This window comes from Podarcis bocagei (genome assembly GCF_964188305.1).
Source record: "Podarcis bocagei genome assembly, chromosome: 13".
In the NCBI taxonomy this organism is placed as follows: domain Eukaryota; kingdom Metazoa; phylum Chordata; class Lepidosauria; order Squamata; family Lacertidae; genus Podarcis; species Podarcis bocagei.
In genome coordinates, this window is record NC_138138.1 from 35,382,721 (window position 1) to 35,399,520 (window position 16,800).

At 43.7% G+C, this 16,800-nt stretch overlaps 1 protein-coding gene across 1 annotated transcript; it reads left to right on the top strand.

Annotated features, from left to right (window-relative positions):
- Positions 1-1,818: 1,818 nt before the first annotated feature.
- On the top strand, positions 1,819-13,374 carry LOC308571892 (serine protease 33-like). The gene is made up of 7 exons (XM_081167512.1): positions 1,819-1,846; positions 3,737-4,054; positions 5,515-5,535; positions 5,957-6,119; positions 7,440-7,714; positions 10,271-10,440; positions 11,557-13,374. The coding sequence occupies exons 2-7, from the start codon at positions 3,994-3,996 to the stop codon at positions 11,833-11,835; spliced, it is 969 nt and encodes a 322-aa protein (XP_081023638.1). The 5' UTR covers positions 1,819-1,846; positions 3,737-3,993; the 3' UTR covers positions 11,836-13,374.
- The last annotated feature ends 3,426 nt before the right edge of the window (positions 13,375-16,800 follow it).

Genomic DNA, 16,800 nt, shown 5'->3' on the forward strand with positions numbered 1-16,800 from the left:
ATATTCCAGCTTTCATTTAAAAGAAAAGGAATAAGTTTCTATAGAACCAAGATATGAAACAAAATGTACCAGCGCTATTCTTTTCCATATTTGTGAGAGATTGGTCTGCTCTCCTCTTTCAGTGTTTTACTTCACCATGTACTCCCTTCTCCACTGGAGGTGGGGGGGAATCCTGCAGATGTACATGTATCTATTCATGGTCTCCTAATCACACAACACTCTTTCAACACAACCATGATTTGGGAAAACATAAAGTTTTCTACTGGAGCCTAGCTGTGCCCCCATGTACCATCGTTTAGCCCGGACACTGAGATCCAGCGCCGAGGGCCTTCTGGTGGTTCCCTCATTGAGAGAACAGTCTTTATTCAATCTGTCCCAGACACCCCACAAAAAAGACTTACTGTTTTGTAATTAAATTAATTTCAGAGAAATCAGGTCCCAAAATTTGGCCACTGGTGGGCAGGCCCACCATAACTGGTAGCATAGGTTTTTCCTGCATCTGCAGCACCAACATTGAGAAGAGAGATTCAGGATAAAACAGGAAATCTCAGTCGCGGTAAGGTGACCTTTAAATAGTGTTTGTCTTTATATTTCCCTTGGCTATAATAAACCCAAGCAAAAGGATTTACAAAAATAAAATAAAAATTAAGAATTTTTTTTAATGGTTTCCTGTATATGAGCTTAGATAAAAGAGAGAAGAATTTACCACATATTATTCCATCTGGCTAAATCATGTTTGGTATGTAGAACAATCTCCCAGCTTGTTTCCAACCTGACAAAGTCCTCTCTGTCTAAGGCTATTAAAATATTTATATTACTGTAACACCTGGACCCTTGCTATGTTCAAAGGCTGACAAGGATTTAACAGCTTCTTGTTTGATTGTATCTTTAGTTATACAGTAAAAGCCTCCCAAATCTCTTGGGCAGTTTTGGTTTTTTATGTTGTTATTATTATTTTAACAACAACAACAAAACCCTTAAGCCAAATATGGAATTTTCTACCTCTGGTGCTAAAATAATTTGACCAGCTCTGGGCACTATCCACATTGATGTGGGTAAGCCATTAACCCATGGATGTTTGCCTCTTAATTGAATGATAGTAAGTCAACAAGCACAACTCAGAGAACCTCAAGAAATAAAAACTGCAGAAAATCTGCTGAAGACTTGGGAACCTCTGGCCTTCATTAGCCCTAGTTTCAATGGAGAGTGTGTCAATCTATTTCAGCTACATCAGGAACAAAACAATAAGGAATAATGTTTGCTTATAAAATATCCCAGTACATATTTCCCATATTAGTATTTATAGAAACTGTTCAATTTGGGGTTTTGTGGGGGTAAACAGTATTGAATCTAGCAGGTTAGTACTAGATGCATTATATAACATGCATTATTACTCAGAATAGGCAAAGAATTTGATTCAGTTCACATTTAAAATCTACATTCTGTAGACACCATTCAACTCTCTAGTGATTATTTATTTAACCTACTTTTGGGGCTCATTTTTTTTACGTGTTTCCCTTCAGGGAAGGGAGGCATGGTGTATACACAGAGGCATTCCGCCTTAGTTTTTCTTCTTCTTTTTCAAATCCCACCTTTGCAAAAACATCACTCTATGCAAGTTGAGTCACATCCTTCACAGACAGCTGTTTTAAACAATTTAAAAAGCAAAAGATGGTATCGAACCTTTGTTGAAACCAGGAAGCTAATATGTTTGAGTGATTAAGACATAATGCTATCTCACAGAAAGAATGCACCAGGGAGCTTTGTGTAGAGGATTTTTCTCTTTAAAAGCAGGAGCAAATCATCAAATACGGGACTCTTGTTGAATGGACCCAGAAAGAACCAGGTAGGAACAGCAATGGATGCTTGTATATTTGAAGATGAGAGATGGGTAGAGTTCAGAGATGGTACCAAGGGCCAAAGTAAGAGTTGTTCCACAGTTGAGCTGACAATCTCCCCACGTCATTTTCTTTTTCTAAAAGCAGCTGCAGCATGGGTGGGAAGATGGAGCCCAGCCATTTCCCCCTACACCAGGTGCCCTGAGGAGAACAGTGAGGATAGTGAGATGTCTGGAAACCAAATCCTGTGAGGAATGGTTGAAAGTGCTTGGTATGTTTAGCCTCGAGAAGATTTAGGGGAGTCATGGTGGTGGTCTTCAAATGTCTGAAGGGTTAACATGCAGAAGTTGGGCCAGATTTGTTCTCTGCTGAGGAGGAGGACAAGCCTAGAACCAATGGGTGGAAATTACAACTTCTTAAGAGTAAGATCTGTTCTACAGTGGAGCAGACTTCCTTGGGAGGGATCGGGCTGTTCTTTGCTAGAGGTTCATACAGGGATGAGTGACAGCCTGTAGCTGCTTTATGCTTTGGAGTAGGGGGTTAGAATAAGGTTACCAGATTTTTTTTTTCAACTTCAATGGATTTTGTATGGGGACTGAGTTGTAAATCCAGGGACTGTTCCTGGGAAACGGGGACATCTGGTAACCTTAGGTTAGACTACATGACTATCATGGTCCCTTCCAACACTAACATTCTGTGGTACCCCTTTGTAAATCACTCCTCCCTTCCTAAGCTGCTCTTAGCTGGAGAGGGACAAATGTATCTCTACTATATGGATTTATTAAATATACACAAGGGTATCCAATCCCACGTTTCCCAGGTAATGTCTGCTTAGGCCCTAGCACAGGAGTTGGGAGTCTTTGGCCCTCCAAATGCTGCTGAACTCCCATCAGTCAATGGCCAGGGTTGGTGGAAGTTGTTATTCAGCAACATCTGGTTGGCCAAAGCTTCAGCACACCTGCCCTAGCAGGACTTTCAGAGGCATGGAAGAATAGTCTAAGAGGTTTCAACAGGGTTGTGCTTAACAGGTGTGTGCACTATTTCCAGAATCAACTCCTACCACTTCAAAGCATGAGCCAAAAACCTATTTGTATAAAGGTGAAACAGCATCTTCAGATTGTATATTAAACCACAGACTTGCTCCACAGCCAAGAAAGGGGTTGTAAATCAGTTCCATAGAGCTTTATTGCTCTTATGGTCAGAGGAGTGTTAAGATATGATCATGGGCTCTATTGCAGCTATGGGAGGAAAGTAATATCCTCTGCTTTAAGCAAAAGACTGGCAACTCTCTTACCTTGTATCTACCCTTGAAAAATCAAAGCCGCTAGCTTTTGCCTTTGGGGATATTAACAGTTTTATAGTGAGTTGCTAGCTTTGTAATCTTTCAGTGTTCACGTTCCTCCCCAGGTAAGCTCACTTTCAGAGGCAACCTGTTTATTTGAGCATTCATCCTGATATATTTGAACGAAGTTTGTAAGGAGGAGATTAGATGGCATCAGCTACTTATTGAGCATTCATTCTAAATTTGTTTCTGGGGAGGTTAGACGATGTTGCATCAAGCAGTTGTTATCCCACACTTCCCAGGGCCTTTTGTATCCTGTTACTTTCTTTATCACCAGAAAAAAAGTTATCCCATCGCATTCCTTACTGCAAAATGGCTCAGTTTTGGAAGGGAAGTGGCTCTTTGTACAAGGGCTCCAAATCCACTTTAATTGTACAACCTAAATTTGCCAGCATAAGATTGAATGCCGCCCTGTAGGTTCCATGGGGTAGAAACATGCCGCCTTGCACTTTGTAAAAGTGCCGTGCATATTGTTAACACTAAATAATTATTATCATAATCAACGATAACTGGAACAAAGTCATCAACATCATCATTATGCTGTGCCTCTATTAAGGTCACCTGAGCTCTACCAGCAAGTCTAGCAACACAACAGCTGGTGAAGATAGAAGATCCCAGATACAAGGGGAGATCAAGGATTTGCCATCCTGCTGATACCAAGAGGATTCGAGAGAAATACTTTTTTGCCATTAATATTACATTTTGCGGGACAGATAACAAAAGAATTGAGACTGAAGTAGAGGATTTGTTGCTTGGACTCGGAGCAGAACCACTCAGGGGACACTTCAGAGCTCTTCAGAAGCAGCGACCACAATGTCAATGGTGCCCTTCTCGTTAGCTGTGTGGCTGCTTCTACTGCCTGTGCTGCTACAAGGTGAGTGATGGTGTGGGGCAGGGGTGCCAGCTTGAAAATATTTGGGACCCAGGTAAGCCCTGCCCTGCATAATCAATCACAAGACTCAGTGCACAGACACCATTTGAATGGCAATGCCCATCAACTTGGGAAGCGAGGTGGCCCCCTCAAATATTTTATGGGGGGGCTGAAGGGACCCTGGTCCCTAGGAGTTGGCTTCTATGGTGTGGGGAGACAATGGAGGGAAGGTAATTGAGGATGAGAGAATCAGTCACTTCTCAGAGGAGTTAAAATGGGAGTAGGAGATGTACTAAGCCAAAAAAAGGAGATGCATGGTTTATAAGCGCAAATAAAGGAGTTACTCACACACTGGCCTTTCAAGTGGAACTCATATTCCTTTCCACTAGGGAGACAAATGTATGTCAGCAGATAGTGGCCTTGTTCTCATGTAATGTTCAACTATGGTTTATTAACTAGGGTTTGTTAGCAAACTGTGGTTTGATGTTGGCTTAACTAGTTTAGCATTACTAGTGAACCTGGATAGCGATTCTTGGTTGAAAAATGACAGGATTGCTTAACCAAAGCTGGTCCTCACTCCCCCACCCTCTTCTACTCAAAGGTGTGCTCATTTGCCTTACCTATGGCTCTTTCTCTTTGACAAGTTGGACTAGCAGGATTTGAAACCCAAGTCTCTGTTTTCATTAATGTTCTAGTTGTTCTGGCCCATCTTTCACTGTGTTATAGCTGACTTGATGTGTGCATGTGTGTGGAAGGTTTTTTTTGGCTCATAGTAGTACTTGGCAACAGACAATTAGCCTTCTCTGGGCCCAAGGTTGGCGCAAGACATGTAACCACCTGAGGCAAAGAACAAGATGGTGCCCCCTCCTTGTTCCACATAAAGAAACCAGCTGAACTGGCAGCCAATTTTTATTTCAACACTGGCCATAGGATCACATCCTTGCACTGCGTCTGAGGAAGCAGATCAGATTTAGTCCTGTGGCACAGAGGGCTGGAAGGTGGGACCTCAGGTATATGAGTTGAGGGCTATTGCTCCCTAATATGTACCACACGAGGCTGACATTTGATAACTGCATAATGATAAATGCAAAACACTTACTTACTTACTTACTTACTTACTTACTTACTTACTTACATACATAAAATACTTAACATGATTCAGGATAGAGTCTTGGTGTTAGAAGCGTGCTCCAGAGCTAAAGTCCCAATGAGTCTCTGTTCAAATGAAGCCCTTTAATAAGCTCTACCAATTTGGCTCTACCAATGAGTATATTTTCATAAATATACTCATAACATATGTGTCACAATACAGAGCTGTATTCTTTTTTTAAAAAAATACATTGGTAACAGATTGTAACCTCTTCCTCTTTCTCCTACATAGGCACCTGTTTTTCAGTATTTGTGTTTCAGTGTCTCTTATATGAAAAACTGAAATGTTTCCCCTTCATTTCTGTTTTCTACAGATGCTGCCAGCTCTGAAGCAGGTAGGAACCCCTGTATATTTTGTCTTTCATACTCAGCAATTTCACAGGCACATGGATGGGCTGAACCAAAGGGGAGTCTCACCAAAATGTAGGACTGCTACAAACCTAATGATCATGCAGACCTATTGTTAAACAGGAGCCTCCAGGCGGATTTAGAAATATACTTAATAAATAAATAAACTGAATATTGCTTCAATTGCTTCAATATATGGTGAGCAGCCTTGCTGCAGTTAGAGGCATTATGGCTCTAAATATGATTGACTGGAAACCATTATCAATAACTGGAAATGTTCTTTAAAAGGTTGCATACAAATATTTGTTTTTTGTTTCAGGCAAGGCTTTTTATGTTTGTTTCTAGGTTTGCTTCACTGCTGGTGTTATTGTGACCTATCTTTTAAAATCCTCTTTCCTTCTTCCACAGTTTGTGGAAAGCCAGCTCAACGAATTATGGGGGGTGAACCAGCACCCTCTGATGGGTTGTCATGGCCCTGGCAAGTCAGCATTTTATATCGGGACCAACCTATTTGTGGAGGCGCCCTCATAGCCGAGAAGTGGGTCCTGTCAGCAGCTCACTGCTTCCCTAAGTAAGTTTCTGGTGTACTTGGCTGTGAAGGCATCATTCAGTTTCACCCTAGAGGCAGTTGCAAGGCCAAACTAATATTATATGCCTAACACAGAGGGCATCAATGTGACACCCACAGGCACCAGTGTCCCTGCCAGTACGCCTTATGGCATCCACAAAATGTCTCAGCAAATAACATCTCCTGTCTCTTATAGATGTGGCGGCCATTTTGTTTTGTACCTCACAGCCCAGAGCAGCCATTTTGTGACTAGCACCCAAGCACTTCCTCAACATTCCCAATGTGCCCATTGGCCCAGAATGACTTCCCATGGCTGGCCTAACAGCTACTCAGTGACTTGGCCTTGCCAAAGCAGAGCCTGACAGAGCAATGAATAATAAAGTTAAAGGAAGCAGATAGCTGGCAGAAGGTATAGATTGGGGCTGGGGGATCTTTTTCAGCCTGGAGGCGGTTGGGGCCAGAGATGAATGTCAGTGGAGCAACAGCAGCAGCTTTCACCTTTGTACAGTAGGCTACATTCAAGCCATGTAGCGCTGAATGCATATTACATATTTTAAAACATGCAAATGGAGACAAGCATGCACTGACAAGCATAGTTCTGTCTATGCCTGAGCAGTAAATTGTTCAAACTCCAGAGCCAAACTCAAATCACAAACTTTATAGGCTCAAGTTGAATGCCATTAAGGCAAAGGAAGCCTGGACGGTTAAATCCAGTCAAATTTGACTATGGGGTGTGGTGCTCATCTCCACTTTTGTACTATTGTGTCATCTGATATCTGCTGACCACCTGATTTGGGAGGGCACTGAAATAACAAAACATGTCAGAAATTATGCCAGTAGCTCCCTCTTGGAGGTAAAGAGAACAAGGTGACTTGCCAATGGTCAGGGATGTAAACCAATGGCCCTGCAGATATTGTTGGGCTCCTACTCCCATCAGCCCCATCCCATGTGGTCAGTGGCCAGAGATGTTGTGAGTTTAAGTCCAGCATCTGGAGGACCAAAGGTTTCCCATCCCTGCCCTATAGCCTGGTTGCAAGAAATGGCAAGGACTTATGCTTATGCACAATTTTAAAAAACCCAGAGAGAAAGCAAAAATGAATGGGCACTAATGACTTGTCCGGAGACATGGAGGGGTCAAACTGGGGCCCTCTGCTTGGAAAGAGCTATGACCTTTTCTCCACTGGGTTGCTATGGCCCTAGTCTCCCCTTTAAACTAGACATGTTGACATGAGACTGAATTACAAGGTCTAAGGGCACTCACCTCTTGGAGACCAGTTTGGCAAAGATCTTGATGCATTTTGCTCTTGTTTTTTTCACTTACAGCATCAAGAGCCAAACTACCCATTCTGATGTGGTGCTGGGTGCCTATCAGCTCCTGAACACTTCAAGTAACACAGTAACATCTGATATCCAACAGATTATCCTCCACCCCACCTATGACAGTGATAGCTCCAAAGGGGATATTGCTTTAGTAGAGCTGAAGTCCCCTGTGAGTTTCACCAAGTACATTCTTCCCATCTGCTTGCCAGAGACCTCTGCACAGTTCTCAATGGAAGAAAGCTGCTATGTGACTGGATGGGGAGATATTCAACCTGGAGGTGAGGAGCTGGAGAGGTGCTTTTTGAGGTTCTCTTTCAAGCTCTGTTTACTTACATGCCAGCAATGTACACTGCACTTTTATAGGGCAAGCTGCCACAGGTGGAAGATGCTGGATGATGCGTCTGAAATGCTGGAGGATGGAGGTGGATATAGTTTGCAGCCAGGAGTAACCAAGGAGGTGCCTTCCAGAAGTTGTCCACTGTAATTCCCATCATCCCTGACCATTGACAATAATGTATTGGGCTGATGGTTGACCACAAACTTGACATGAGCCAACAGTGTGACGCGGCAGCTAAAAAAGCCAATGCAATTCTGGGCTGCATCAATAGGAGTATAGCATCTAGATCAAGGGAAGTAATAGTGCCACTGTATTCTGCTCTGGTTAGACCTCACCTGGAGTACTGTGTCCAGTTCTGGGCACCACAATTCAAGAAGGACACTGACAAACTGGAACGTGTCCAGAGGAGGGCAACCAAAATGGTCAAAGGCCTGGAAACGATGCCTTATGAGGAACGGCTAAGGGAGCTGGGCATGTTTAGCCTGGAGAAGAGGAGGTTAAGGGGTGATATGATAGCCATGTTCAAATATATAAAAGGATGTCACATAGAGGAGGGAGAAAGGTTGTTTTCTGCTGCTCCAGAGAAGCGGACACGGAGCAATGGAGCCAAACTACAAGAAAGAAGATTCCACCTAAACATTAGGAAGAACTTCCTGACAGTAAGAGCTGTTCGACAGTGGAATTTGCTGCCAAGGAGTGTGGTGGAGTCTCCTTCTTTGGAGGTCTTTAAGCAGAGGCTTGACAACCATATGTCAGGAGTGCTCTGATGGTGTTTCCTGCTTGGCAGGGGGTTGGACTCGATGGCCCTTGTGGTCTCTTCCAACTCTATGATTCTATGATTCTATGATTCTATGATTCTATGATGGGAGTTATATTCCACAACATCTGGAAAGCATCACAACCTCCAATCAGCCCAGTGCTGAGGCCTAGTGGATCTTAGATGGTAAAGTATTGCAGAGACAAGGGTCCACTGTAAAAAGATCCTACCCCTAAGGGTTATAAATACCTGCAAACCATGAATAGTTAGGGCCTCATGCTGGGTATGAGGAGAGAAACATCAAAAGCTGGACAACAAGACCATGGATTACTTTGAAGACAAAGAGTTTTTGCTGGACCTGAGAGTGAACAGGAAGGCAGTAAAGGGAACTAATCCAAGAATGCAACTCACACCGACCACCACTATGTTATCTGGTGCAGCCATTACATACCCGACAAGTGTCCTGGGAAAAACCAGTACTTCCTGTTTTGTCCTGTGAGAGCACATTTTGGGTTCCATAATCTTGCACGATTTCGTGCCATGATCTCTCCTGGACAGAAGTGCTTTTTCAGGTCTGTAATATCATGCAGTGCCCCAAAACATGCATTTTGGGGTGTCAGGCTATTGTGTGACAGCACAGCCCTGAAAAAAGCATGTATTTTGGGCTCCGTGATCTCACGCAGGTCACGTGACTCGCACAGGAGCACAGCTGGGAAGACATGTATCCTGGTTTTAGGACTCGATATGTTGGAGGGTATGTCATTGCAGCAGTGGGATGGTATCTACAGGCCTGAATTTGAGCCAGGCCAGGCCAGAGCTCAACTTCCAGGCTGCCTTGTAATGGTAGAAAAATGGCCTTCAGAGCCATGCATTAGAAAGAATGTCTGTGAGAGAGAATGTATGTGAGACAGAGTGTCTTTTGATAATGTAATCATGTTACTTTGTTGCAGCAAACACACACACAGAGAGAGAGAGAGAGAGAGAGAGAGAGAGAGAGAGAGAGAGAGAGAGAGAGAGAGAGAGCCAAGTGCAGCACTTTGAAAACTAGCAAATATATTTATGGCATAAGCTTTTGAGGAATTGTCCACAGAAGCTTATGCCATAATAAATGTGTTAGTGATGAAGGGGCTTCAAGACTCATTGCTGCTTTTATTAACCACAAAGTAACTACAGATGAATAGGACATATGAGGAGGCAAGGTTTGAAATCCAAGCATGCAACTTCCCAGCACACCTTCTCCCCTTGGAAAATGGATGGAGCCAAGGGTAGGGGATGGTGGAAGTTGTAGTCAAACAACTTCCAGAGGGTCACAGGTTCCTTGTTCTCCAAGTTAGAGTTTCACAACAGTCTGGAAGCTAACAGTGCTACCACTTTTCTCACCAGTAGATGGTGAAAGTGAACCCTCTTATACAATTCTATAAGCAGAGCAGAAGGAAAAGGCAATCAGCTGGCCACTTAATCATACCTTATTATTGTGCCTGGTTTTTTATCAGGAATTGATGTATGCTGTAAAGTTTCGCACATGTCTGGGCAGTGCTTTGTGATATCTCAGAAACCAGTGGTCAGAGGAGATGGACGCAGTCACTATTTGCTTTTGCCTTCCTCCGTCTATATTAAATGCAGAATGGACAATGTAAAATAGGCAGCTATTAGAGTATACATTGGGGTAAGAGATATAATTGGGATGGGTGGCTATCCACCTGATCACATCCCTAATGATACATTTGCTTCCTCTTACAGTGGAATTGCCACCCCCACTAACCCTCCAGGAAGTGAAAGTGCCACTCATAGACCGAGAAAAATGCAATTCTCTCTTCAACGCTACCCAACATGAACCACAACTCCATAATCCGGTCGGCCCTGGTATGATCTGTGCTGGCTACCAAGAAGGGGGCAAAGATTCCTGCCAGGTAGGATGCTCCATAAGTGTGGTTGGCTGTGGTGGGCAGGAGCACCCCAGAAATGGAGAGGACAGTCTCCAAAGGTCTAGCTCAGGTATGGAGAACCTGTGGCCCTCCAGACATTGTCATCCCCCAGATCATTGGCTCTGCTGGCTGGGGCTGATGGGAGTTGGAGTCCAACAACAGCTGGGAGGCCACAGATTTTTCCATCTTTTGTCTTGGTTTTATTCACAGGGCCAGCAGTTCAGAAACGTAGCCTTCTCAGAAGATGATTACAGGCCTACTTAAATAGACCTGACATGAAAATGCAGTATGTCAGCCTTGTATTTTAGCAGTGGGGTAGTAGGCATAGATGGCAAGGCATTACATGCAAGCTAGTGAGCAGGCTGGCAGAGGAGAGAGAGGGTGCTCCATCTCTAATCTGTGTCCACCATAGAAGCCAAGAGGTCTGCTGGAGGAGGCAGTCTCCATGCTCCAGGTTTGCATTAAAATACAGTGGGCTGCTGCGATAAGGACTGAGCTGTGTGTCTATCCTCTCCTGGCCCACAGCAAGCATAAATTTTTGCAGGCCCACAGCAAGCTAACATACATTTTTGCAGGCCAGTAACATTGGAAGACTTCTTTACAGGACTGTATTATATATTCATTAAACTGAAACTGAAAGTCTGGACCAGGGATAGAAGGATCTGTCAATTTTGGCATTCAGCATTTTAGTGTGAATTTCTCCCAATAAACACAATTTCATATGCAGTTTTGACTAATATACATGTCTGTGCAGGCAATATTTTAACAATATATGCATCTTTGTTAACATTGTTTAGTTGGAGAACTGAATCACAAAATTCACATATGTGCAAATTTCAACAGATAGCTGTGTTTCAGTTCCCATATTGTTTTGGGAAATTTAAATTTGGTCGTTTCAGCCTTGTGCATTGTTTCTCCTCCATACCTTAGCCATTTCTTCACTATCTTAGTCTAGCTGGGAGATGGTTCCTGAACTATACATGAGGACAGGACCAGATCTGTAAAGGAAATAAGCATAATCTGTTTTGAAACCAGTCTCCAAAACCTGCTCTCAGGAGGCTTCCTGTAACTGTGGACTGACTCCTATATCTCTCTCCACAGGGTGACTCAGGAGGACCCTTGGCTTGCCCATGTGATGGACATTGGGTCCTGGCTGGGGTTGTGAGCTGGGGGATAGGCTGTGGCCGCCCTGGTCTCCCTGGTGTCTATTCTTCAACCCCTTTTTATGCCACTTGGATCTCCCAGCATATACCCAATATGACCTTTGTGACGTGTGGAAAGGGTGGGACTACAAGTGGGGAAAGTGAGGTGAATGGCAGAGAACAGAATTACCCTGTTGTGACACTCCTCCTAGTGTTTTTTACATTGAACCTTCTATGAGATGCTCCTCTCTCAGCCTTCAGCCCATCTGGAATTTGTTCAGAATTTGGGCATAGGTGCATTTAAATTGCTTTACTGATCAGTAGTGATTTAAGTCCTATATGCTCTGACAATTTATTGAACCAAGGGGTCTGGTTTGGGGACGCAACAGGAACACAGGCCACTCACTGCCTTATAGCAAGACAGATTGTCAGTTCATCTAGTTTAGGATTTTATACAGTATCCTGCCTGGCAGTAGCTCTCCAAGGTTCTGACAGGAGCCTTTCCCAGCCCTACTGGGAGATGGTGGGAATTGAACCCAGCAGTGGAGCAAGCCAATCAGGCGACTGGGGTGGCATGCATGCTCTGCGCCCAGAGGCAGGGCCAGCTGCCCATGGGGGTGGGGTCAGCTGCCCACGGGGCAGGGCCAGCCAGGGCAGGACGCTCCATGGGACCTCTGAGGAATCTGCCTGCCTTCTCCCACTCAGCCGCCCTACAGCTGAGGGGGAGGCGGCGGGTGGACCGTTTGGGGCAGCGTGGAGCCTGCAGGGGCCCAATCCACTGCATCAGTCCCAGGAGAGACACGTGGCTTGGGCACGCTGCAGGCCCCACGGTGAGTGCCACCTGGCATATTGTCACACACACACACACACACACACACACACACACACACAGTGTTGACACCCGGGCTGGCCCACTCCCACCACACATCCCTTCTTCCACCCCTGATTGAACCTAAGACCTTTTGGATGCAAAGCTCAATATTCTTTTAATCTGTTGAAAGAGTTAAACGATGTGGTAAGAAGCCGCAAAGAAATATGGCACCCAGAATAGTGGGGTTGTGATTTATCTTCAGTTCAATGTTATAATGTTAATTCAGATAATTTTATACTTCTGCTTGTTTGTACTTGATCAAAGAATTGTTATATGGTATTTATAAATATTTGTGAATATTTTCTTGCTATTACTCTTTATATAAAGTTTTTGTATATTTTGCTTTGCTGAACATGTTGAAAGAAGTACCCAGAAATATCCAGGATTATTAAAATGAGCAATTGGACCAACTTTCTGGGGGGGGGGGTGCACACACATACTTTTGAGGAAGTACCTTCTTTTGGCACTTTCTACATCATACTCTAGAGATCATTCAAAATATCTCATAGTCCACTGGTGGTCCACAGGCCACAGTTTGGGAATCCACAGTTTAGGAGAATGTGGAACATCACCCTAGGTAGTAAACTGACACTTTCAAGATGCTTCTTTAGAAAGAAGACTGATAAATTCATTGGGAATTGAACATTGAGTAGTTTTCTGGGCGCATCCACACCACCCGTTTGAGACACTCTTATAACACTTTAACAGATATGGGTTCTTCCTCAAGTACCCAGAGAACTAAGGGTGCTGACACCACACAACTACAATCCCCAGCTCCCTTACCAAGCTATGATTCCCAGGATTCCCCATTACTATTAAAATGGCGGAAGAGTGCTTTAAATGTATAGAGTGGGTGTAATTGTTTCAAAATAAGGATATCCTTGGGATTTCTTCTCAGTGTTACTGTAAGCCTAGCTCCTCCTTGTTGAGGTTTTATTGTAAAAATTACACATTAATGTAAATAAAAAGAAAAATGAAGCATATTTGTATTTTACTATTTCCTATACATTGTATATTACACATCGAATCCATTCCTGTGTGATTGATCTCAGTTGTTTGTGGCATACTCTTTTATGTCAGGCTGGCAAGTGGGCATATTACCAGCCCTTGCAATAAAGTTGAGTATCAATTGTTGAGAGAGAAATACCAAGAGAAGGAAAGGAGAATGGGAAAGAAAGTGGCTGTTTTGCTTTGGGGTGGGGTATACTACCTTTTAATTTTCATATGCTTATAAATTATCTGCTTAATGGGGGAATCTCGGAAGTATGTGAAAATCCCTACTTTGTCTGTGGTTAGTCTATTTCACCGATAGGCTCAATGCCACCAAGTTCACAATTTGCACATACAATTCATACACTAAAGATGTACCTCTTTGCCCTGGCCTCTGCTACCTAAATATATTTTCAGGACCCACCTTGTTCTTCTGATTGTTAATTGCTTTAACTGACTTTAATATTGAATCTCTGTATTGTTGTAAGCCATCATGGGACCTTTCCATGAAGGGTCCGATCAATCAATATATTTCTGCACCCTTGAGGAATCCTCTAATTATTGATTTGTTAAATTTTGATGCTGCCCTTTAATTGAGTTACTGATTTGGATACTCCCGTAGAAAAGCAGGGTTAAGTCATGCACTGAAGTGAACCGTAAGTGCAGAATTATCCTCCTTTCAATTTCTTTGCTCTACCAAACAGAGACTAGATTTATTTTTCTTCGTGTTTGCCATACTGAGTATACAGAACAAAAGTATCAATTAAGCTTTTGTCCGGTGTTGCTGAAGCTGATTATTTATTTATGCATATTTACTCACTCAAAAAACCTATGCAAATACAGCTAATAGTCAGCACCAAAGAAAGGCTATTACAGTAGTTGTTCTGCAGAGTGTAAGCTGTGTGCATGTGTATTCTTTGTCTTAGTTGAATAACACTGCAATCCTACTTTGACTTACCTGGGAATAAGTACTCATGGCAGAGTAAGATGGCCAGTTCAGGTGGCAGATGCCAAGGGGTGTGGGTGACTAGAGCTCAGTGGATGCTGGTCCATTAGGCCAAATGGGCCACTGCCCTACCAACCTTAATCTGCCCTCAGCAAGCCCACATATCTTACTTCCAACCAGTCCATGGGGTGCCACTGGCTGTCAGCTTCCTCTTGCTCTTCTAGAACTCAGCAGGGAGCAGGGGACCATTTTAGAATTAGTTGGCTCTGTTAGTCATTAACTCAGGCTCCACAGATTGTTTGGGCTCCCTGCTCCTATCCCATTAGTCCCCAGCCCCCACTGCTGTGCATGCTTCATTTTCTGTCCTACCCTGTGCTATTTTTCTAGAAAAAGAGGTGCTGAAACTCACCACGAACTCCTCCCTCGTTCTTTTTTACTGGCAATGGTGCACACCTGAGAGGTGCCAGAACTGAGTTCTTCTGAGTTTCAGCTGCAAAAAAAGCCCTGGTCCTACACCAAGTGCTTTTTTGTGACACTATTCACTGGTATAGTGAACCACCCCAGCCAATTTTTATTTTTATTTTTATTTTTATTTTTATTATCCCCTTTCCTTACTGCCCATGGCAGCCATTTTGTGCTGGCAGCCTGTCTTGCCAAATGCAAGGTGGTTCTTTTAAAATGAGCAATACAAAATACACAAGTGAGTGAGAAGATTAAAGATTTTATTCTAAAGCAGAAAGCAATGTATACATACCCAGCAAGCACTTCAATCTGCCACTTGGAAGCCCTCAAGCAGCTTCAAAGCTACTCCCCTCGGGTAGCCTCAGTTTGCACAGCCCAATCAGTCCATGCATGAGTTTCAAAGAAACTCTGCCCAAACTGTCCTATTTTATATATAGCCTGTGTGGCTTCCAAGACTAGCAACGTGCAAATCATCCATTAGCCACCCCCTCCCAATGCCTCACTTTCTCAAAACATGTCAAACATAAAAGAAGGTACCCAGCACTTGTTAGGAATACATTCTTTAAAGAAACAGCTAAGGTTCCTTTAAACTTTAAAAAGCATTCCAGAAGTTTCTTCAATGTGTGGGAGTGCCAGCTTAATTGGAGTCAGCTGAAGATGCAGTTAAAAGAAGGAGCTATGAGTCTGCCATTTGAGGGACGAAGAAAGCACACACACACACACACACACACACACACACTGAGTTTATACTGTGCTGGAGAGATATAGAAGGCATGTAAATAGTTTGTTCCTGCCAACCTAGCAGTTCGAAAACATGCAGTGCAAATAGATAAATAGGTACCACTCCGGTGGAAAGGTAAATGGCGCTTCCGTGCACTGCTCTGGTTCGCCAGAAGCGGCTTAGTCACGCTGGCCACATGACCCGGAAGCTGTACGCCGGCTCCCTCGGCCAATAAAGCGAGATGAGCGCCGCAACCCCAGAGTCGGCCACAACTGGACCTAATGGTCAGGGGTCCCTTTACCTTACTAAATAGTTTGTATATTTTTGTAATAGAAATTCTTGTGCAACCAGTCAAGCAATAAAGAAGCTCTTGGCTGAGGACTTTGACTACTGTTCTTGTCGTCTGCCACCAGGGAAATACTCTGCTGTAAACAGTAAGATGAGGTTTTGCTGAGGTGCCACCACACAAGCAGAAGGCGCAGCAGAAGTGTGTGGGTGGTAACCTCCAGTAGCACTATCCTCCACAACTGATAAGGCAGCTGTGGGGGGCTGGGGAGGGCTTCACCTCCTCCCAGTGTTCCCAAAATATTTAAGACTGTTCTCAAAACATTCATATTGACATTCCATGGGGGGGGGACAGAGGCCGAAAGAGCTCCATGTCAGACCAATAACTCCTCGATATATTATCTATTCCACGTGCATTTCCCATACACAGCCGTGGCACTTTTATCAATAAAGCACTGCCTACACCTCCTAAGCTAGCCTGCTGCCCTTGTAAAAAGTGAAGTATACTTCCACATCACCGTTGTTGAGTAAGATTCAAGTGTCTATCCAGTTGGTTTCTGACCATGGGATAAGGTACCATCTTCTCCTTTCCCTCAGGCTGCAATATGTCCTGGGCCAGTCATGGTATTGAAAGCCACCAAAGAAGTCCAGGAGAACAAGCAGGGTCTCGTTTTCAGACCTTTTTGAGATTTCAATGGATTCACATTGAGTATAACTAACAGTCGACCTCACCTGATATTCAGCCCAGTTATGGCCTGTATGGATTGCTTTAGACACTTCCTTCTCTATGGTCTGTCTCTGCTCTCTTGGAATCAACTCTACTGTTGCAGCCTTCTCACTTTGCATACAAAGTCACACCCTTTACGGCATGTGAGTGACAAAGAAAGAGGGGGAACCAGGAAACTAATATGTTTGTTTTGAATGACGG